This window comes from Uranotaenia lowii, chromosome 3 (assembly GCF_029784155.1).
Source record: "Uranotaenia lowii strain MFRU-FL chromosome 3, ASM2978415v1, whole genome shotgun sequence".
Taxonomy (NCBI): Eukaryota; Metazoa; Arthropoda; class Insecta; order Diptera; family Culicidae; genus Uranotaenia; species Uranotaenia lowii.
The window spans coordinates 40,675,111-40,697,587 of record NC_073693.1 but is presented as its reverse complement, the minus strand read 5'-3'; the positions used below and the strand labels follow the sequence as shown (position 1 = coordinate 40,697,587).

The 22,477-nt window shown below is 42.7% G+C and overlaps 1 protein-coding gene across 2 annotated transcripts in view; it reads left to right on the top strand.

Moving 5' to 3' along the window:
• LOC129756799 (uncharacterized) overlaps positions 1–22,477 on the top strand; it is a 510,097-nt gene that overhangs the window by 296,581 nt on the left and 191,039 nt on the right. For both annotated transcript variants that reach the window (XM_055753824.1, XM_055753823.1), the window contains exon 2: positions 10,624–11,511. In XM_055753824.1, the coding sequence (XP_055609799.1) occupies positions 10,624–11,511 (888 nt within the window). The remainder of the gene's footprint in view (positions 1–10,623; positions 11,512–22,477) is intronic.

Sequence of the window (22,477 nt, the reverse complement as noted above, 5' to 3'; positions counted from 1 at the left end):
GGCACATAAGTTTGCATGCCCTCTTATGCGTGGACTATGAATCCGTTGACATTTTTTTTTCAAATTAAATAACTTTATTTACCTTTTCTTACTGTCTCCAAATACTAGACGAACTGTTTCAAATTTGTATGCAATTTATCTCTTAATTTGTTTCAGATTTATAATGAAATACTCTTGAAATAGTGTTTAAATTTTTATATTTGGATTGGCCAAAACTTCTTTAAATTAATTCAAAAAAATTCTTCTGTTTGCCTCAAAAGAGTTTTGCAATTTGTCTCTGATGTTTAATATTTCCAATTTGACTAGAAATGGTTTCAAACTTGTCTCAATGTCTCGAAGTTGTCTTGAAATTTTTTCAAAGTTATCACTTCATTTTTCTTCCAAAAACTGTATCAGAATTGTTAAAATATTTAATCCTGAAATTTACTTAAATTCACTTTGAAGATGTCTCAAAATTATCATCGATTTGATTCAAAATGAGTGTTTATAACATTCAATTGCTTCAAAAATAGTGTCAATCTTTGTCTACAATTTTTTTTTAACTGATTCAAATCAGTCGCAAATATGATTCCATCATTGTCTCTAAATTCACTTCCTCATGATTTCGGAATGGTCTAGAATGGTCTCCTACAATTGTTTCACAATCGTTCAAAATAAGTTCAAAAGGTTTACCAATTTACTCAAAATTGTTTCAAAGTTAGTCTCAAAGTATCAATCTAGTTTGTTTTAAAGTTAAACAAATTTTCAGTGGTATTATTATTTCATAATTGTCGAACATTGGGCTGTTATTAATTAACATTTTTTTAATTATATCATATTTTTTTCATGCATTTCTTTCCTGGTTCGTAAGCAACTATAAAGAAGCATGTTATTAAAACGCAGTGATGCAATTGTAGTCACGGTTTTTTTTTTCAAGAAATGTTTCCTGAAATATAAAATTTAAATCTCTTCATGTTGGCTTTCAACATTTTTTTGTTTTGGAAGTTCTGTGTTCAAAATATACGAGATGATTTTAAAATTTTCACTATTTTTTTTTTAACTTCAAACTTTCCACTTTTATGCTTATATCATATAAGTTATATGTATTGAAATTTTTCAAAAATAAATGATGACTTGACACATATTGTTAAAAATTTCAAAGAAAATTTAAAAATTACCAAAATAATATTTCAATAACAAGCTCATAAAATAACTGGCAACACTGTAGAAAATAAACAAAACAACTGTTATGAAGGAATCTTCTCTCTGAATATTTCCTCTTTTTTCCATATTAACACGTTCGTCGCCACGCTCATTTTGGTAGTTTTGCTAGCCGGGCCCAAAGAAATTCTGGGAGCGAGAAAGAAAAGAGGGAGAGTTCCCAGATTTGCAACGTGTGGCTAAACTGAGCGGCTAACTTGAGTAAGAGAGCGTCACCTGCTTTTTGATGTGACGGGGCCCCCCAGGAAATACACCCGTCACCCGAATATGGGTGCCGTGGCGACGAACGTGTTAAGGTTGCCAGAGTTTTTTCAGCACCTATACGGGCAGGATAAATCCTGACAATTTTATCTAAAAACCCGACAAAATCCGGACATTTGTTTTCGAAATTGTCGACCAAAAATCCGGGCAATATCCGGGCAAATTTGTTTGAAACCCAGGAGTAACTCATCAAAAATCAAGAAAAAAAAACCTTATTAATTATAAACTATTTTTTTCATCAAAATTCATCAGTTTATTCAATATCGTATTTGAGGCTTCCAAAAAATCTTTCAAGATTATTTTTATAAAAATTGTTCAGATAATTTCGATTTGGACGCATAAATAAGAAAAAAAAGTTTTACACAATTGTTTTTTTTCTGTTTTATTTGGCAAATAAAGTTAATGGACCCGTCAAAATCCGGGCCGTACCGGACTTTTCCCAAATTTTGTAGTAAATATCCGGGCCAACCCAGATCAAACCAGGCAATGTGGCAACCTTATTCTATCTAATTCAGAATGCATTTTTGAGCCTTCGATGTTTCAGTTTTTTGAGGGTTTTGAGATAAAAATCGCCCGGATTTATCAGGAGAAAATTCCTTAACCTATAAAAATCAAATATACATAATATCAAAATTAGATTATTTGACAGAGACAAACAATATATTTCTGAGTTATTAAATTGCAAACTTGTCCCTTTAACCTAAAACAGCATTGTGTCTTCGATAGAAATAATATAAATGAATAAACTTTCATGATAATTGTTGAGGTAGGAAAGGTATTTTCGGTTCCGTTTTTTGAGCACCTCCGATCGACGGTAATAATGCTAAAAACTATATTATAAAGGATAAGTTCATAATGTTCTATGAGCTGGTTACAATTTAAGGACTTACATTTCTGGTATCCTAACCTTGCTTATCCCTAACCTCCAACAACTCAAAAATCCTTCTGGATGTATATTTGTTATTGGGTGATGTATATTTAACTCGAATCTGCTAACCGGTTCGTAAAAAAGATGAATCGAAATAATTCGCGTGGCTGACCTGCCAACAATTCGGTGTTAAGTGATATCTGTCAATTCATCACGTCGCAAACTGTCATCACCGCCAGTGCGGTAGAAAATATTCTTTTTAGGAAGGTCGTCTAAAGACCGTTCATGGAGTCCGCAACATCCCCCCGACCGTAAGAAAGGTCAGAGAAGCTCTTCGAGGATCTTTCCTTACCGGGATCTATATCTAGGCGTGCAATCTTGGATACTGGTCTTTGTAAGATTCCCCTGTCCGTCTGTACGGAAGCCCTCCGACGTCGCCCATCTTTGGAATCCGCCACACGAATCACCCGACCTCGAATCCACCCGTTTCTCTCCGTTTCATTAACAATCATCACTAAATCTCCTACCTCAATCGGTGGAGTATCCCGGAACCACTTAGTACGCCGTGCAATGCTAGGTAGGTATTCTTTTACCCATCTCTTCCAAAAATTATCAACTGCTACATTCAAATGATTCCAATTATCCCGGTGGGCTAATCGCTCATCTCCTAATGGTCTCGATGGTTGAGAAACACCGCTGGAGCTTAGCTTCATAAAGTGGTTCGGCGTCAGAGCTTCGCTTGTTTCGTCGTCTATCGGAATGAAGATCAACGGTCGGGTATTTACTACTCCTTCAGCTTCACGAACTATGGTGATAAAGGTTTCCTCGTCCGGCGTCTTGGTGGTCAGCATGGCGGCCATAGCAGTCTTCACGGATCGCACGAGTCGTTCCCACGCTCCACCCATGTGAGGAGCTGCGGGTGGGTTGAAGATCCATTTTGTAGAGCTGTTGGTAAAACTTTCAGAAATATCACCGTGATCTATCGCTTTCTGTAACTCATTGGCAGATCCCACAAAATTTGTCCCGTTGTCGCTGTAGATCTCCTGCGGTGAGCCATGTCGACTGATGAAACGTCGTATCGCCATTTTACACGACTCGGTGCTTAGCGAATGTACAACTTCCAAACATACTGCTCTGATCGTCAGGCATGTAAAAAGGGCAACCCATCTTTTTGATACGCTTCTTCCAATTCGCACATTCATAGGACCAAAGTAATCCAACCCTACGAAGGTAAAGGGCCGTACAAATGCTTGAAGTCTTGCTTTTGGTAGAGGTGCCATTCGAGGCATTGCGATCTGTGGTTTCCGAACTTTGCACCAAAGGCATTCTTTCGAAACTTGTTTCACCAGGTTCCGAAGATTTCCGATGTGAAATCGTTGTCGTAGCTCGTTAACGACCATTTCTTTGTTTGCATGGAGAAATTTATCATGATAGTCCTCTACTATGAGTTGGGTCACTCGGTGTTGTTTAGGTAGGACTATCGGATATCGGGCGTCAAAGGACGCGTACGATGCAGCGACAATTCGGCTTTCTAGCCGTATGATATCATTTTGGTCCAAACACGGGGACAACTTGGCCAACGGACTGTTACCATCGTATTTTCGTATCTTACCCTGTGTTGCTTCCTTGAGCCAGCGGTATTCCACCGGATAGTACTCCTTCTGAACCCAACGAAGGACTGTCTGTTCAGCCTTCACTAGTTCCTCCTTCGTCAGCGGCCCATGGAGCCCATCAGGTAGGCCCTTCATCTTGCAGCGAAAATTGAAGCAAAACCGACGTACGAAGGCCACGGTGCGCCACAATCGTTTCCATTTCGAGAAGCTTATCCAATCGACCATTTGTTGTTTCTGGACCTCTTCATGCACTAAACACTCTTCCAATTCCTCTTCAGTTTCGACCTCAGTCACGGACTCTGCAGGCCAATCTCCTTCTTCGTGATACAAAAAGGATGGTCCTTGAAACCACCGAGAACTCGGAGTGAAGTCTAATCCACGGCCCCACTTCGTGGCGTCGTCGGCTACATTTTCTCTTGTCGGTACCCACCGCCAATCCTCAGCATTCGTGTTAGACAAAATCTCCCCAACTCTGCAGGCGACATATTGCCGGTAACGTCGAGAGTCTGAGCGAATCCAGGACAAAACAGTTCGTGAATCACTCCAAAATGTCGTGCTTTCGATGGTCAATCTATGCGTTTCCATTATACTTTTCTGTATTCGTACACCCTCCACCGCTGCCTGAAGTTCTAGGCGGGGTATAGATAAGGTTTTGAGGGGTGCGACTTTTGATTTCCCAGCTACAAGAGCACATCGAATCTCTCCACCAATCCTTACTCGAAAGTACGCCACGCATGCGTACGCAAGTTCGCTCGCGTCGCAGAAGACGTGCAGCTGAATGTTGCCTGTCTGTTTCGATTTCATTTTTCCGAAATAATGTCTGTCAATTCGAACGTTCTGCAAATCTCGGAAGTGTTCCGTCCACTCTAGCCATTTACGATGTATTTGATCTGGAATTCTCGTATCCCAATCCGTTTTAGCTCTCCACAGATCCTGTATGATTATCTTGCCATGGATGATGAAGAACGATAGAAAACCTAATGGGTCAAACAGCGACATTACAGTCCGTAAAATTTCGCGTTTAGTCGGATGAACACCTTCGCGCACGGGAACTGAACCAAAGATGAAAACGTCTTCAGTGGGTCGCCACAGCATTCCTAAAACCCGTTGGGTTGAATCTTTATCGGAAGGTAAAACCTTTACTTCGGCAGCTAACTCTGATCCGACAAGTTTCAGGAAGGCATCGGAGTTTGAGAGCCAGTTATGAATTTGGAAACCGCCTTTTTTATGCACATACTCTACTGCGCTGGCCAATTTGGCAGCCTCCTCTGTCGTATCCGCGCTGTCCATCCAATCGTCGACGTAGTGATGCTCGATAATCGCTTCCGCCGCTTGGGGATACTCACGTGCATGTTCTCTCGCATTTAAGTTCTTCACGAATTGTACAGAGCTCGGTGAACATGCGGATCCAAAGGTCGCCACGCTCATTATATAAGTTTTTACAGGTTCACTCGGGTCGTCCCTCCATAATATGCGCTGAGAGTTACAATCAGCTTTCCGAATTTTCACTTGGTGGAACATCTCGCGCAGATCGGCGCATATAGCTATGGCCTTCTCTCTAAATCCGAACAATATCCGTGGGAGGGATGTTAACATATCTGGTCCAGGTATCAACATAGTGTTCAGCGATATGCCATCCTTTTTCGCCGCTGCGTCGCAAAATATGCGAATCTTAGATGGTTTTTTAGGGTTAAGTGCCACACCTAACGGTAAGTACCATATCCTTCTTGGATCGGTGTTGGTGAGCTCCTCTTCCGTGGCTAGATGAATATAACCTTTGTTGACGTACTCAACCATTTGTCTTCTGACACTATCACCTATCTCCAAACTCCGCTTCATGCGCCTCTCTAGACACAAAAGTCGTCGCTCCGCCATAAGTCGGCTGTCGGGGAACTCGAAATCGTCGAATCTCCACAGGAGTCCAGTCTCAAATCGTTCACCCACGCGCTTTGTGGTAGCCTTCAGGATCTCATACGCTCGTTCATCTTCCACAGATAAGGGACTGTCCACCTTCTGCCAGCTCCTACTTTCGTCATGGAAATGTTTCTTCACAAGATCGTGGAGTTCCCGGTCGCACGCACATTCGTGAACGTGTAAACTGGACTGCAGTTTTCCTCTACCTGAAGCTCCGTATATTGACCAGCCTAAACGACATTTAGCTGCTATTGGAGTTCCTGGTGCCCCTTCTCGAATTTTCTGAGTTACAGTCACGAACGCGTTATCGTTTCCTAAAAGGATCGTCGGTCGAATATCCTCGTAGCTACTTATCGGCAGGCCCTGAAGGTGCGGGAACTGGGCGGCCAACTCTGCAATGCGTATCGTTTGGCGGGGCAAATCTAAAGTTCCCACAGTACGAGCCTTGATCGTGAATTTCTGCTGCTTTGTGGACCCTTTCACTTGGATCGATACACGTCGTGATTTTTCTTCGTTTCTTGTCACACCTGCGGTCCACTGTAAGCAGAGAGGTACAGTTTCTCCTTCGATGTCCAATTTCCGTATAACCTCCTCCTCTACCAATGTCGCTGATGAACCGTTGTCTACAAATGCGTAAACCTCAACTGGCTCCCCTCGCCCGAAAAGCGTTACCGGTAAAATCCTGTAGAAGGTTGAGCGGCCACCGTGATGATGGTTGGTGACAGCCTCCGTCTCCACCATCGCTTCTGCGCGAGCCTCGGATCGAGCATGTAGCAAAATATGGTGTTTCCACCTACATCCTTCGATTTCACAAAGCTTTGTTGATTTGCAAGGCCTCCGCCCGTGACACCCTAGACATATACAGCAAACCCTTAGTTCTCGAACTTTTTGCCATCGGTCGTCAACTGCTAACTTCTGGAAATCCGGACACTCTTTCAAGCGATGATCTGGTTTCTGGCATATAAGGCACTTGGGTTGGTATTTCAAGGACGGTTTCTTCTGAACCCCTGTTGGTGTACTTCCTTCGTCGCTGATCGTATCCAGTCCTACTTCGTACGACGTTTCCTCGGTAACATGAGCCCCACAGAAGTTATTTTGGTTTCGACCGCCTCGTTTAGTTTCAAACGAATCGATTCGTAAAGTAAGGTCCGAAGCAGCCGATGATATGATTGACATATACGAGGCGAATCCCTGTATATCCTTTCTGGAACTCCGTTGTCTGTATATTGCCCAATCTAGTTGTAAATGGTAAGGCAGTTTGTTCACCAATTCGACTAAGAGTGACGGGTTGTTAAGGTGAGCTTCCTGATCGGTCGCTATGAGGACCGCACAAAGGTTTTTGACAACTATCCCAAAGGTAACCAAGGTGTCAAATTTATCGGGTTTAGGAGCCGGAACAGATCTCACTTTGTGCAATAAGGTGTGCACCAACAACTCAGGCCTCCCGTATATTGTTTCCAAGGTATCCAGCGCACTAGGAACACCTGCCGGTACGAGAAGCTCGCCGCGAACCGCTTCCTTCGCTGGGCCCGTAAGACTGCGTTGCAATCGCATGAAATATTCTTCCTCTGAAAACCCACAGGCTTTGGTAGTAGTTCGATACGTCGATATAAACACCGGCCAGTCGTCGGGACAACCCGAGAACTGCGGGAGATCCTTGAGTACTTGTCTCGCAGCTAATTGTTGAGTGGTAGGTCCAAGTCTTCTCCGTTGTTCTTGAGGCTCCTCTCTATCGAATTCATTGGAATCAAGATCCGCACGAATGAATCCCGTTGTATAATCGTCGTTTCCATTCCAGCGTCCGCTTAGAAGGAAGCCAGAAGGATCCTCGGCTCCATCGGGCCGTTTTTCATAGCGTCCATTGTTTCTCACTCTTTCACCTCTGCAGTTAAAACCCACTTCATCACTATGGTTCTTACGAATCACCACGTTTGGCTGTTCACGCGTCGTCGCGTTGACCTCGCCCTCAGTACCCGGATGTACGGCAAAGGAATGAACTGGTTTATTTGGTTGCGAATTCGGGTTAGTATTGACTAGTTCGTTGGGAGATACGATAGTGTTATTTGCTCCGCGAATTGGCGAAATGTCGAAAGACATCAACTGTGCCTTAAAGGAATTTCCAGTGCCTTGGTTCACCTGGCCGGAACTTGACTTGGCCTCTACTAACTCTCTATTTCTTTTGGGAATCGCTCCCGTCTTGCTAGCGACCTGATTCTCGCCTACTTCACTCTGTCTAGTCAACTTATTGATAACTGGCCTACCTTCAATGTTTCTTGCCGGAATACCTGTGTCCTTTAAACCTGTAGCAACTTGGGCCAAAGTTGAACTTGCCGTCATGGGCGCGCAACGCCACCGCTGTACTTTCTGTATACTGGTTGAAACAGATGACCGACTACTTCGAGCATCGTCCTCAATAATATCCGCTTCTAGGCAACGAAACCTCTCCTTGTGGTATTGTTCGTCCACCTCCAGTTGCCGCAGTTCTAACTCAACGTCACGGGCTCGACGTTCCAAATCTAGCTGTTTCTTTTTCAGCTCTCGCTCCGCCTCGAGTCTCTCGAGAGTCAACTTGGTTCTGGTACGGGAGATTGAGGTGGTAGAACCTACCACCGATATTGCTGCTGGTCCTTGAGAATGTTCAGTAACTTCGGCCTGGCGAACGGTATCTTCCGGCATCGCCGTAGCAGTATCTTCAGGAACGGGCTGGCAGTTCCGGCACACGAAACTTCGTTCACTTATGCTGCTGCTTACTCCAACGCAAGCGAAGTGCCACCAACTATCGCAACGGTCACATGCTACCATTTCTTCGGTATCTTTCTCTTTGCAAGCCTGGCAATTGTACCCTTCACGGGCCGGCACCTTTTTGCTCGATAACATCGTTCAGAAATTTTTTAGTTTGTTGAGGTAGGAAAGGTATTTTCGGTTCCGTTTTTTGAGCACCTCCGATCGACGGTAATAATGCTAAAAACTATATTATAAAGGATAAGTTCATAATGTTCTATGAGCTGGTTACAATTTAAGGACTTACATTTCTGGTATCCTAACCTTGCTTATCCCTAACCTCCAACAACTCAAAAATCCTTCTGGATGTATATTTGTTATTGGGTGATGTATATTTAACTCGAATCTGCTAACCGGTTCGTAAAAAAGATGAATCGAAATAATTCGCGTGGCTGACCTGCCAACAATTCGGTGTTAAGTGATATCTGTCAATTCATCACGTCGCAAACTGTCATCACCGCCAGTGCGGTAGAAAATATTCTTTTTAGGAAGGTCGTCTAAAGACCGTTCATGGAGTCCGCAACAATAATGTATTTGTACAAATCGTTTATCTTCTACAGTGTTGCCAGTTTTTTTTATAGCTTATTCTAGAAATATTTCGTTGAAAAAATATATTTAACTCGAAATATGTTGCTTTTTGGCCGAGTGCTAATGGTAAATTTAAAATTTTTAGGGATAATTATTGTAAATTTTAAATATCTGCTCCAATTTCAATATTTTGTTTGAAAATCTTCAAAAGTTGTTCTAGATCTATCTGATCGATATTTTTCGTGAAAAGTTCATTGGATAGAGGAGAGTCTCCTTTATAATGTGGCAAACTTTCAAAGATGTCGAACTTTTCTTTTTATTATAGTCTGTTTCACATAAAATCTGGTCGGATGAAAGACATCATTTCTCCGCAAAGAAATAACGTACAACGGAGCTTTGTGGGATCGAATGAATGACAAAACCCTCTTCTGGAGACATTCTTCTTTGTAAACATTTCCATTCATTGTGTCCCCAGTGATGAAAATCTTAGTCTTCTTCCCACAACTACAGATCCCTTGCCAAATCATCAACTTACGAACAAATTCATCTGCAAAAACAAACTTGAATCTACCCGCAACATTCCCTTTACGCTTCACAAGGTAAAATTTGTTACGGGGTATTTGTCCTAAATCCATTTTAACGTCCATCAAAGTGCATCCGTTGTACTTGGTCAACACTTTCTCGTACAACTTCCTTGCCCTGGTTTTGGCAACCAGGTTTTGTTTCAGCGTCCTGTTGGGGTGTTTGCTTGCATGATACGACCGCAAGCCTTCTCACAAACAAATTCGTCGAGCTGTACTGTAGTTCGTCTTGAACTTTTTCGCCAAATCACGCAAGGAGATTCCAGGATTATTGTGAACTTATCAAACTACCTTTGCTCGCAGCTTCCGGTCATATGTTCCACTTTTACGCCTGGTTTGTTTTGCTCGATCCACTGTAAGGGTCTCCCGGTAACGTTGCAGCACCGAATTTACAGTCGATTTTGGTTATTTCAGGAATTTCACAATCTTTACCCCTGACCACGTCGGTTTCTCTACGTAAGTATGCAGAATTTTCTCTCGCCCTTCGCGTTCCATCGTCGATAACTTTTGACTAACTGCTTCAATCTTGATGAAATTTTCACCACTTAGTAAACAAACCATCCAGATCAAAACACTGTCAGTAGATTCGCGATGTGGGGCTAGGGGCGCTTCAGTCAATGAAAACATGCGACCAGATTTTATGTGAAACATACTTAAATACAATTTTTATTGTTCTTTTTATGATACCTCTCTTTCACTCCATGATGAATAACTAGGTAGTATAGGTACAATTTTTCTACGGACTGCGGATTTTTTTTGTGAAGCTTATAGCGAGTAAATATTTCAGCTCAAAAGCGAAGAAGAAGAGCTCAGCAAAATGAACACATACTGCTTATAACTACAATGTTCTCCCTTTTTATCTCTTCTCTTCAACCAGGGCAATCGTCACCACAGATCCCTACGACAGTAGAAGTAGCAGCAGCAGCATCCGAAACAGGAACCGGAACAGCGATAGAATCAGTTGCATCAGAATCTGCTGCCACCGGATTCGCATCCGCTTCTCCGAGTTGCCACCCTTCGGCCGATAACTGGGCTTATCCAGAATCTGGAGAAGCGGCGGCCGGCAACCACATCATCATCACGACGGCTGTTTCTGCTTTCGCTGATATTGACAGCTGCAACTCGAACAGCTGCGGCAGCACAAATACCACCTTTTCCACGGCATCCATACTCCGGAAACGGCACCGGCGAATGAGTAGCGGCTTCCATAGGCATCGTCATAAAAGACATCCCGCCGAGCAGGACCAAGGGACGGATTGCTCCTCATCCCGTCACCAAAGCCAAAGCACAGTAGCTCCGATGGCAGCCCCGATAGATTATGAAGCAAATCGTTTACCGAATACCCGGCAACCGGTTCAAACCCTGAGACCCGTTGCAGATGACGACGATGTTGACAGGTTCCCCTACCAATGCCATTCTTCATCGCCGTCGTCGTCGTCAACCCGCACAACTTTTTTCAGCACCTTCGAAGCACATCGAAGCTGGCGGCGGCGAGGACTTTGGCAGCACCCGGCGGCAAAAATGGCGGTCACAACAATGGCGCTACTCTTCCTTGCCGGCAGCAGCACCGTTTGCGCCGGCAAATCAGGCCAGCAACAGGGAGGGACCATCGTCATGGGCGGGGTTCCGATGGGAGGAGAGAAGCGATCCCAGTGTGCCATGTCCCAGCACACGTGCAACAATGGCCGCTGCATTCCGCTGAACAAATATTGCAACAACGTCAACGACTGCGGGGACGGAAGCGATGAGCCGCGGTTTTGTACAAGTAAGTAGAAATGCTATGAATAGGTACGGTATATCTATGCGAGTTATCATGGGCGTATCAATAACTCTTTGACAGGCGTGTTTCTATTTATGTTCCGTTAATACAGACAGTAGGACCCATAAAAAAATGCGAAAATCTGTCATCAAGGTTCAAAAACACTTTTCTTGAAATAAACTTCATTTAAAAACTATTATATTAATTCAGGCATGTAGATCAACATAGCATCCCTTTTGCATTATGAGCCTCCGACATTGAAGCCCACACCTTAGAGATGAAAGCCTTCAGAAAATCGACCTTGTGTGAATGGATCCACAGGCCTTCACTTGAACATACGCCCTTATCAAACAGTCGAGAGGACTCTAATCTGTACTGCTCGGAGGCCAAAGATCCTTCGGCCAAAACTCCATACTCTCCTCCTGTAAGATTTGTAGACTTCAGAATTTTACTGCAGCTTATGAAAACTTATGAAAACAAGAGGCATCTTCAATCCATTCGAAGAAACCGCTCCAAATACCATAGATAACTCCGGTAGAAAACTTGATTTTTTTTATACTATCAGGTAAAAACCAAAATATGAGCGCTCAAAACCATAGCAGCTTTGCCTACTAGCAACACGTTACAAATTATATCGACGCATCGTGAATTTCCTAGGAGACCCGAAGCATGCGATTGATGACCTAAGGAAAATGAACAGTAAATAACGTGAAAAAACATTGAAATCGCCTACTGAACTGAAAAAAGAATAACAAACCTGCGAATTACAGGAATCTCGCTAGTAAAAAGTGTCTCTAGTAAAACCGTCGCTATTCGGTTTGGTGCTATACACATAATTCATTCTCTGGATCATCCATCCCAACCAAGGATGATAACTGTCCGAATGTCATTTGACATTTTTTTGAAGCCTAGAGCGACATTCATCAGTACGAAAATGACCGGCGCAGTCATGTCCTTTTTGGATTTTGTGAGTTTCACCGCTAAGAAATTCCCTCGAGAAAATGTCAAAAAACATTTGGGATGAATGTCACTACTTGCATCGAGATTGTGATAGTGATGGAAAAAAATGTTAAGCTAAGCAGATGAAAGTCGGTCGTGGCTCCAATGATATTCATACTGGCAAATGTTATGGCGACATTTAACATTTTTTATGTCACAGAATCATAACCGTAACATTCATTGGAATATCAATGAAATGTTTTAAAAATGAAAGTCGCGACAGTTAAAACGGTCCCTTGCTAGTTTTATTCAGGAGAATTTTGAAAGTGAGGCTTTGCCCGTGTGGACTGGACAATCTTACCGGTTCCGGCATCCAAAAAATCAAAATGATCAGATTTTAACTCGCGACACAGGAATAGAAAACTTTTGATCGGTACATGATGGGAATTGATAGGTGAAATGATTCGAGGCGATCTGGCCCTGGCCACGGCCCATCTGGCTCGTTCTGGAATAATAAATCACGTGAAAACTTAGATTGAGTTAAAGGTTTGCATATTTTCATGCTTTTTCACGGAAAGGGGGTAAGTGTTTGAGTCATGTCCACGTGGACATACTCGTACAGTAAATAAACAGGGAAATATTTCGGTTAAAATCCTAAAATAAAATTATTTTCTCTAAAAATATTTTTTTTTATTTTGATTATTGTTGTTTTACCATCTTTATGGGTCCAAAAATACCAGAAGCACCGAAGAAATACAACTTACATCAATTAACTAAAATATCCTTTTTTCGTGAAGGCATCTAAGTCGTAATAAACAGAGAGCGCGATAAGCGCCTTTGAGTATGCAACAAACTACCAATCCATAATCAATATGCGCAAAAGAAATTGGTTTAAATGACTAATGCACAATACAAAATTCACAAATCCAAAATAGAGTTTATTTGAAAGTAAACACGCGCATTATAATACACCTCTTTTAATAATGCGGTATTTTATCATGTGTGGTGAGGTTCATCAGCTTAACACCAAACATTAATATCTCTTCGAATAATCCAGCTAAGAATTTTCAAGACTTTTCAATAGTTAAAGAATATTCTAAGGAAAATTAGGAAAATTCTAAGGCATTAGTTGAATGACTTTAAATATCTCGGTTTTTGATTATATAACGCTCCTCCGAAGTCTTTTGGGGAAAAATCTGGATGTACTCTTTTGGAGCTGCAGGATATGGTAATCCTACTCTGGGCTCAAAATTTCAACAGACCATAGCACTAAAACAAAAGCTGATAGTCTCAATCTGGCAATTATCTCGAACTCAAGACGCAAAAATCATCTAAAGCCAGTTATTAAATCATAGGCATCAAAAGTTCCCTAGTTCATGCCGCTGATGTTAAGAATGTAATTCTTTCTATTCACGTGTCGCAAGTTTAAATCTGATCATTTTGATTTTTCGGATTCCAGAAAAGATCAGATTGACCATGGCCAGGGCCGGAAGGCTCCTAACCACTCTTCCTATCAATTCTCATCATGTACAGATCAAGAACTTTCTATTCATGTGTCGCAAGTTAAAATCTGATCATTATGATTTTTCGGATCCCGGAACTGCCCAGATTGGCCGTGGCCAATAAGCTTCACGACTGTCAAAACCGTAAAATTATTTAAATTTTTCCATTACAGCCACGGAATCCAAAACTGAAAAATTTCATTCCGACAGTCAGTGGACCAACAGAATCTTCGACTGTCACAAGTCAAAAAATTCTGAGCGACTGTCATTGCAAAACTGAACAACATTTTCTCCAGTCGTTTAACAATTTTTTTTGTCAATGCCATTGAGATCTTTTCGTCATTTGAAAATGTTATGCGACTGTCAAGATCCCGACTGTCTTTTGGATGACATTTGCATCACTGATGCCAACAAACAATTTATTGCTGAATAAGCACTGAAAAAATATTGTGGCTCAATTTTTAATAATGTGGCTGAAGGAAGGCTTCCAGAATTCATTAATTCGCGTGTCTTCAGCCTTTAATCATCTGGCATTGGAAAAGTTATTCAGCGAACGTCATTAAACGACAATTGACGGATAAACCAAAAAAAAAAATGATAATGATCAATGGCCGTCCGATGTTTGGCACCCATTTTTCTCCTTTTGTGATGTTTTTTTTTGTTGCAACTACCCCGAACTTTAAACCTCCCCGGCTTGTTTGTCGCATGTAGGTACGCAGACCCAATCATGAAGTCTGCAGTGAGATGAAAATTTGTCGTTCTTAAGCGACCAAAATGATTTACAAAACCGAAGATTAATTTTATGCAAAGTGTAAGAGAAATGATTTTTTCTTTCAATTTTTACAAATTTACCCATTGGCTGCCCTAAGACTTCTCGAAACGCAGAAACATGGTTTCAGTTAGTCTTTATTCGGCCAGCTTGCTGAAACAGCAATTACGCTTTAGCTAAATTTTTGTTCTGCAAATTATCGTTCTTAAGCAGCCAAAATAATTGTTGGTATAGCCATTAAGGGTGAAATATACCGATCGGTACGTGAATTGGGCAACGAATCCATCGAAAAAAGTTTCTCGTCTCAAAAATGACGTGTTGCTGCTTCTTCTTCAATTGAGACAGAATTCGCCTCGAGTGCTCTAGCCGCAGTGCTTTAATCTGTTCTGTTATAAAAAGGTGCTTTGCTCTTGCCTTTAATCATGCGTTAAAGTCATCGTCGATCACTCATTGCATGAAATAATTTAAAAAAAAGGCCGATTAAAAACAAACATCGTTAAAATTATACACGCTTTGAAAATTTTACCAATAGTTGGAAAAAATTAAACAAGTTAGAAAATTATTAAATGATGATAAAACGAGTTGAGAAGCCTTCTTGGTGAGAGCAAAATATTCAAGCGAGTTGAAAGAACAGCTTAAGGGGGGGGTAGGGTCTAACGGGTATAAAAAAACACCATTTTCACGATTTTTTTCTAGAGCTATCGTTCAAACAAATGTATTCAAATTTTTTGCATTATACAAAGCATTGTTAAAAGAACATTTAGTTATTTTTTCGTAAAAAAATATTGAAAAATGAGCCGGTGACGGAGCATTTTCGAGGATGCCTTTTAGAAAACAGGATTTGCGGTGGACACTGTATCTCAGTACAGAATCATCTGAAGTCAAAAAATCAGAGCAAAATATTTTGAATAGATGTTTTTCTGGACCCCAACGTTTTTATTTAACTTAAAAATATTTTTATGAAATTTTTGTGGCTGTTTGAAGTAAAAACTACGATTTTTCACAAAAAAATCCGCCATTTTTCACCTCTCAAATCTCCCCAAAGTAAAAAAATCAAAAAAGAAAAACGTTGGGGTCTGGTATTTTATATGTAGAAAATATGTTCCAAATTTGAAAAGAATCGGATAAGTAGTTTTCAAATGACGATGTCCACGGACTTTAAAAATGTGCTTTCGAGAAAAACGCGTTTGAAGTTTCTGCTCTTGCTTTTTTGCAGTATTAGATAGGAGGAGATAAAAGCCTATAACTTCTACAGTTTTGCTTCAATTGACTTGAAAATTTGACACAACATTCTTGAAATGTTTTACAATAAGAAAATAAAAAAATAAAAAAATCGATTTTTTGAAAGTGTTAGACCCTACCCCCCCCCCCCCCCCCCCTTAATATAAATGGAAAATACAAATAAGCCATTTAATAGGACAGCTTGGTGATTAAACGGGTTGAGAGAACAGTTTGAATTAAATAGAAAAACAAAAAAAAATGACTAGAACCGCTTTAAACAAATTGGTAGCAACCACCACAAAGCGAATAAAGAGGACAGTCCGGTGAGAAAAAAAATCAAGCGGGTGGATGGAACAGCTTGACGTAAATTTCAAAAAACCTTGAAGCGAATCGAAAATAAAAACTCACGCGTGTTGAGAAAACAGCTTGGTTAGAAAGAAAACTCAAGCGGTAGAGTAGAGTAAGTAGATGGTGTGTATCACGCCCAATTGTTTATTCGCATCAAATCACATAACTTATTCTATTCCCGTGAGAAGTTCACATCGATTCAAGAACTTTGAGTGGAAGTCCTCATCATGCCAACATTAAAAAACATTAACATTGAGAAATTTTTACTTGAATTCAAGCGGAAGTCCGCATCGCGCTAAACGGCTGGCATACCTCTAGCAACATGATTTGGGAAGAAGTCTTCATCGAGTGACTTTTTAGGCAGAAATCTGCATAGGTTCCAACTGCTTCAGATTGCTAAAGAATTTTGAACAAAGCTAGGCGGAAGTCTTCATCGCGCCAATCGTTGATGAAAGTTTTCATTCCATCTGATTTCTAACCAACTATCGATTCATATAGGCCGAAGTCTTCATCGCGCTAAACTGCTGACGGAAGTCTGCATTGCGTCAGATTAATTTCGGCGGAGGTCTTCATCGTGCTAATTACTGACGAATGTCTTCATCGCGTCAGATTACTATCCAATTGCAATTCACTAAAACGGAAGTCTTCATCGCGCCAATTACTGACGAAAGTCTTCATCGCAACAGTTTCTAACAAATTCTTAATTCACTCAGACGGAAGTCTTCATCGCGTCAGATTTAATAAATTTCAAAAACTTGCAGTTTTCGCATCGTCACCGCATATGTGCAACAAGTGTCACACCCGTACAACAATACGGATTTGACGTTTGAGTTGAAGATTCAAATTTTCGTTCGTAGAGATGTTTGACCGCCAGATGTTTCGGAGACTCGCAAACGCAAATCGGGCCTTTCTGATCCGGGTTTCAATGTCTTTTCTGGTATCACCATCAGGCGTAATCTGGCTACCAAGATACTGGAAGTACTCCACTTTCTCAACCTGTTGTTCAGCTGCCACGAAATTGGAAGGATTCATTTCCATCGACTTGGTCTTTCCAACATTGATTTTGAGACCTGCTGCCTTGGAGCTTTCGGTGAGGTCGTCGAGTTTGCTCTGCATGGCTTGGTGTCTTTGTGCGAGCAAAACAATATCGTTCAGTTGATCTATTGTCGAGGGATTCCACGGCAATCCTCGGTCCAGTTTACAGTCAGATCCATTCAAAATCTCATCAATTACGATAAAAAAGAGTAGCGGTGATAAGATACATCCTTTAAGTTTTCTAGCTTCCTCCCAATGGACGGGATCTTTTTTATCAAGACACTAGAGGCTGACACCTGACGAATAACGAAAAAAACCTACTCCAACAGATGTAAACAAAAACATCGACGCATTATGGTTGGAGATTTTTCCGTAAATGTATTTTGGCGCTAGTCCCGGAAATTTCTCGGAAGCTCATAGGGGTTGCTTTTTTATAGCTCTCTTAGATTGAAGATGGCGCAGCAGTCTCATACTATCGGATCTGGTGAAGAATTGATGTATATCCCGCTCAGTGCTTTTTCCACGATCGCCTTCCCCTTATCGTTTACGCGAGGAGATCTTGCATTTCACCGTCTGCCACTAAGTTGGCATTCTCTCTCTTGCGTACACATTCCTGCACAAATTCTTCAGATTCCCACAAATAAGACCTCTTCGGACCAATGGATTTCATCTTCGGCAGAACTCCATCATGTTCAATAATCTCTAGGTCATTCGGGGGAATATGCACCTGGTAAGGGCAATGAGCGATTATGCAAAATACATAAGCTGTGCACCCGAATACATTGATATTGTGACGAAGGGGTCCCTCGTTGCCGCAACACTGCTCGACGCGACGCTGCATCAGATGACAGAATTGACGTTCGCGGAGAGAACTGCCACGAGTGAAGGAAGAACGGGGACAAAATTGTTAAGTCATTCCACCTGAAGATAGCTTTCGACCGTTCTTTAATATAAAATAGAATTTATCACCTTATATCGCCTAGTGCAGTTGATCATATTTCCCCTTTTAAGTTAGTTCATGAAAGATCAGCTTATTGTAAGTAATATAAACTTTTATATTCTCGTATTCGGCTAACATTAAAAATTATAATGCAGGCACAGATCAACTCGTGGGTAGTAGGTACAGCCGACTCATTTCCAGTAAAGGTGTAGATCGCACCAAAAATTGTAAGATTATCAAACCCTATATTACATTGTCTACAAATCTAATAAACCACTAATTTGCAGCTCGAAGCTGACCATCAAATTTGTCTGCTATCGTGAATCCGTGGTGATCCGCAAAATTTCCCTCATAACCTAACAAAATCTTCGAGAATTTTTGTGGTTGAGGTTACGGAATGAACGATCGTGCTAATACCACATCCCACGACTGCCAGTCGTGTGAACGACCCAACTCGGCCGAAGATGAAATGGTTGAATGTTGCATATGCACATTGTGGGAGCATTTCGGATGCGCAGGAGTGGACTCCCGAGTTAAGGATGCGAATGTGAAGTATGTGTGCAAGGGGTGCGCGGCTAGCCAGAACACTTCCGACAAACCCGCTGGGAAAAATAAGTCCAAATCGAAGTCCGGTAAGTCTGCTCTTGGATCCCGTCGAAAGAAACCACTAACGGACATCGCAGAGAGCATTTCGTCCAGTACTCGTGCGGCAATAATGGCACAGCAACTAAAAATGGTCGAGGAGGAACAACAACTTCAGGCACAGGAATTAGCGGAAAAAAAGGAGCAAAAAAGGCGTGAGCGGGAGGAATCCGAGCGCCAGTTGCAAGAAAAAAAGAAGCTAGTGGAAGAAGAGAAGGCTCTTCGGGTCAAGCAGCTGCAGGAAGAAGCGGAGATGAAAACATTGGAGCAGAGACTGAGAAGAGAATCGCTTGACAAACGGAACCAGATCGTCAAGGCGCTCGCTGCCAGCAGCCATGGTGGCTCAATATTGGGATCGGTTGCTAGTTCGAGTCGCGATTCACGTTCGAAAGTCCAGAGTTGGTTGGACAAATCAGAATCCGGAAAAGAAGAAGAATTTCCCACAGATATGGGCCTCCAGGTTTCCCCCATATCCGCAGCCCATCGTTCAGCAATATCGAACTGCTCCAAAATTCCGGTTCCAACGAACCATTCCTTCGTAAGGTCCCATGTACTCAACTCGAAATCCCAAACTCCAGTTGCGCTTAATCGGCCGGCAGCTCCGCGCGCCAGACTCACTCAAGAGCAAATAGCCGCGCGTCAGGTTTTAGGAAAAGAACATCTCATCTTCGACGGGAATCCGGAAGAGTGGCCAATTTTTATCAGCCATTTTGAGCAGTCGACATCTGACTGCGGCTTTACGGATACGGAGAACATGCTTCGGTTACAAAAATGTTTGCGTGGACCAGCGTATGAGGCCGTGAGAAGCCGTCTTTATCTTCCTTCAGACGTACCGCTCGTGATATCGACCTTACGAACATTTTTCGGTCGACCTGTTCTTGTCATCAAATCGCTGCTGAATAAAATACATCAGGTACCACCGCCAAAACTGGACCGCCTAGACACTTTGATGCATTTCGCACTGGCAGTGCAAAATTTCGTTGGCTCGCTGATTGCTGGTGAACAGAGAGAGTATCTGGCAGACCCGATTCTCGTACAGGAGCTAGTCGAAAAGCTTCCTGTCCCATGGCAAATGGAGTGGGCGGCTTTCGAAATTCAACACCAATCCGTTACGTTGGAAACGTTTGGCGAATTCATGTCCGTATTGATGACCATGGCCAGTAGAGTCTCGTTCAAAAGTCCGAACTTTGGAAACATTTCTCGATCGGACTCGAATAAGCGGAAGCCGAAAGAAACGGGATTATTGTACACCCACGCACCCGAATCGGATCCACCGAAAGCGACAGATGTTGCTTTGCAAGTTCGCCATCGACCAAGTAAGCCTTGCTTCTGTTGCGGACGAGAGGGACACCGAGTAGCTGAGTGCCCACAATTTAAAGCAGCCAGTGTGGACGATCGTTATAAATTGGTCCAGCTGAAGAAACTATGCAGAACTTGCCTGAATAGTCACGGAAAGTGGCCTTGCCGATCCTGGACAGGATGCGGAGTTGAAGGCTGTCGACATAAACACCACACATTTCTTCATCCATCAGCCAACAACAACCAGAATGTCAGTTTTTCCGCCAGTCACGTGTCCTCGGAAGATTTGACTTGGACACTTTTCAGAGTGGTTCCGGTTGTCCTCTATGGAAAGAATCGCTCTCAATTGATTTTCGCCTTCATCGATGAGGGCTCGTCTTACACCCTTCTAGAAGAATCCGTCGCCAATCAACTCGACGTGGATGGCCCTAAGCAGCCGCTCACTCTGCAGTGGACTGGAAATGTTACACGAGAGGAACAGCAGTCGCAGCTAGTGGAACTGAATATTTCCGCAAAAAATTCTACTCGCCAGTACCAACTGAACCATGTTCGCACTGTTCGTAGCCTAATGATCCCCTCGCAAACTTTAAAATATCGTGAGCTGTCACGCCGCTTCCCTCACCTCCGGGGTCTTCCGGTAGAAGATTTTGAACTCGTTCAGCCACAATTGCTGATAGGTCTGGACCATCTACGACTTTGTGTACCATTGAAGCTACGGGAAGGCGGCCCAAAGGATCCGATCGGGGCAAAATGCAGATTGGGTTGGAGTATCTACGGATGTGTTTCTGGAAATCCGACCACGCCAGCCGTCATAAATCTACACCTCGGGGCGATATCTGATCCAGATAGGGAGATGAACGAACAACTGCGTGATTACTTCGAACTGGAGAGTTCGGGTGTAAAGATTCCGAACAGTATTCTTGACACCGAAGATGACAAACGGGCGAGGCAACTCCTGCAAGAAACGACACGACGATTGGAATCAGGTATCGGATTCGAGACTGGGCTTCTTTGGAAGACCGACGACCTGAACTTTCCTGACAGCTACCCCATGGCTTCTCGTAGGGAAGAGTGCTTGGAAAGAAGATTTGCACGGGACCCACAACTGGAGGCAAAGGTTCGTGAGCAGATAGCCGACTACGTGCGTAAAGGATATGCGCATCAAGCCACATTAGAAGAGCTGACGTCTGTTCCACCGGAACGTGTGTGGTATCTCCCTCTGGGCGTCGTGACCAATGCTAAGAAGCCAGGAAAGATCAGATTAATCTGGGATGCGGCAGCCAAGGTTGGTGGAACATCTTTTAACTCGAACCTTCTCAAGGGGCCAGACCTCTTAACCCCACTTCTACAAGTTCTCTACCAGTTCCGCCAGTTCCCAGTAGCAGTGTGCGGCGATCTGATGGAAATGTTCCATCAAATCAAGATTCGATTTCCCGACTGCCAATCTCAACGGTTCCTCTTCCGTGAGCATCCAACGGCGGAGCCAAAGGTCTACATCATGGATGTGGCCACATTTGGGTCTACCTGTTCCCCGTCTTCAGCCCAATTCATCAAAAATCTCAACGCCCAAGAGCTCGCTTCAGAGTATCCTCGCGCAGCAGTAGCCATTGCAAACAACACCTACGTAGATGACTACTTGGGCAGTTTCATGTCGATTGATGAAGCTGTGGAAGTCGTAAATGAGATAAAGCTGGTGCATTCCAAGGGCGGTTTCACGCTACGACGCTTCTTGTCCAACGAAGCAGAAGTTTTGCGAGGAATCGCAGAATTCGCTGAGGTCGAAGACAAGGTTCTCACCCTGGAGAGAGGGGAGAAATCAGAATCGGTGCTGGGAATCAAGTGGCTGCCAAAAGACGACGTTTTCATCTATTCATTTGCACTTCGAGATGACCTCAAACAAATTCTGAACGAGCAGCACATTCCTACAAAACGCGAGGTCCTCAAAGTAGTAATGAGCTTATTTGACCCCCTCGGTTTCATCTCGTTCTTTTTAGTGCATGGGAAGATCCTCATGCAGGATATCTGGGCCCGAGGAACGCAGTGGGACGAAAATATTCCGCAAGATCTCAACGTGCGATGGCGAGAATGGACGAATCTGTTCCCAGACTTAGGCAAAGTACGAATCCCCCGATGTTACTTTCCATCTCCATTCCCAAAGAATCTCGAGAACCTGCAAATACATGTCTTCGTAGACGCGAGTGAGGCCGCTTTCTCCAGCGTGGCCTATTTTCGCTTGGAGATGGATGGAGTGGTTCAAGTTGCTTTCATCGGATCCAA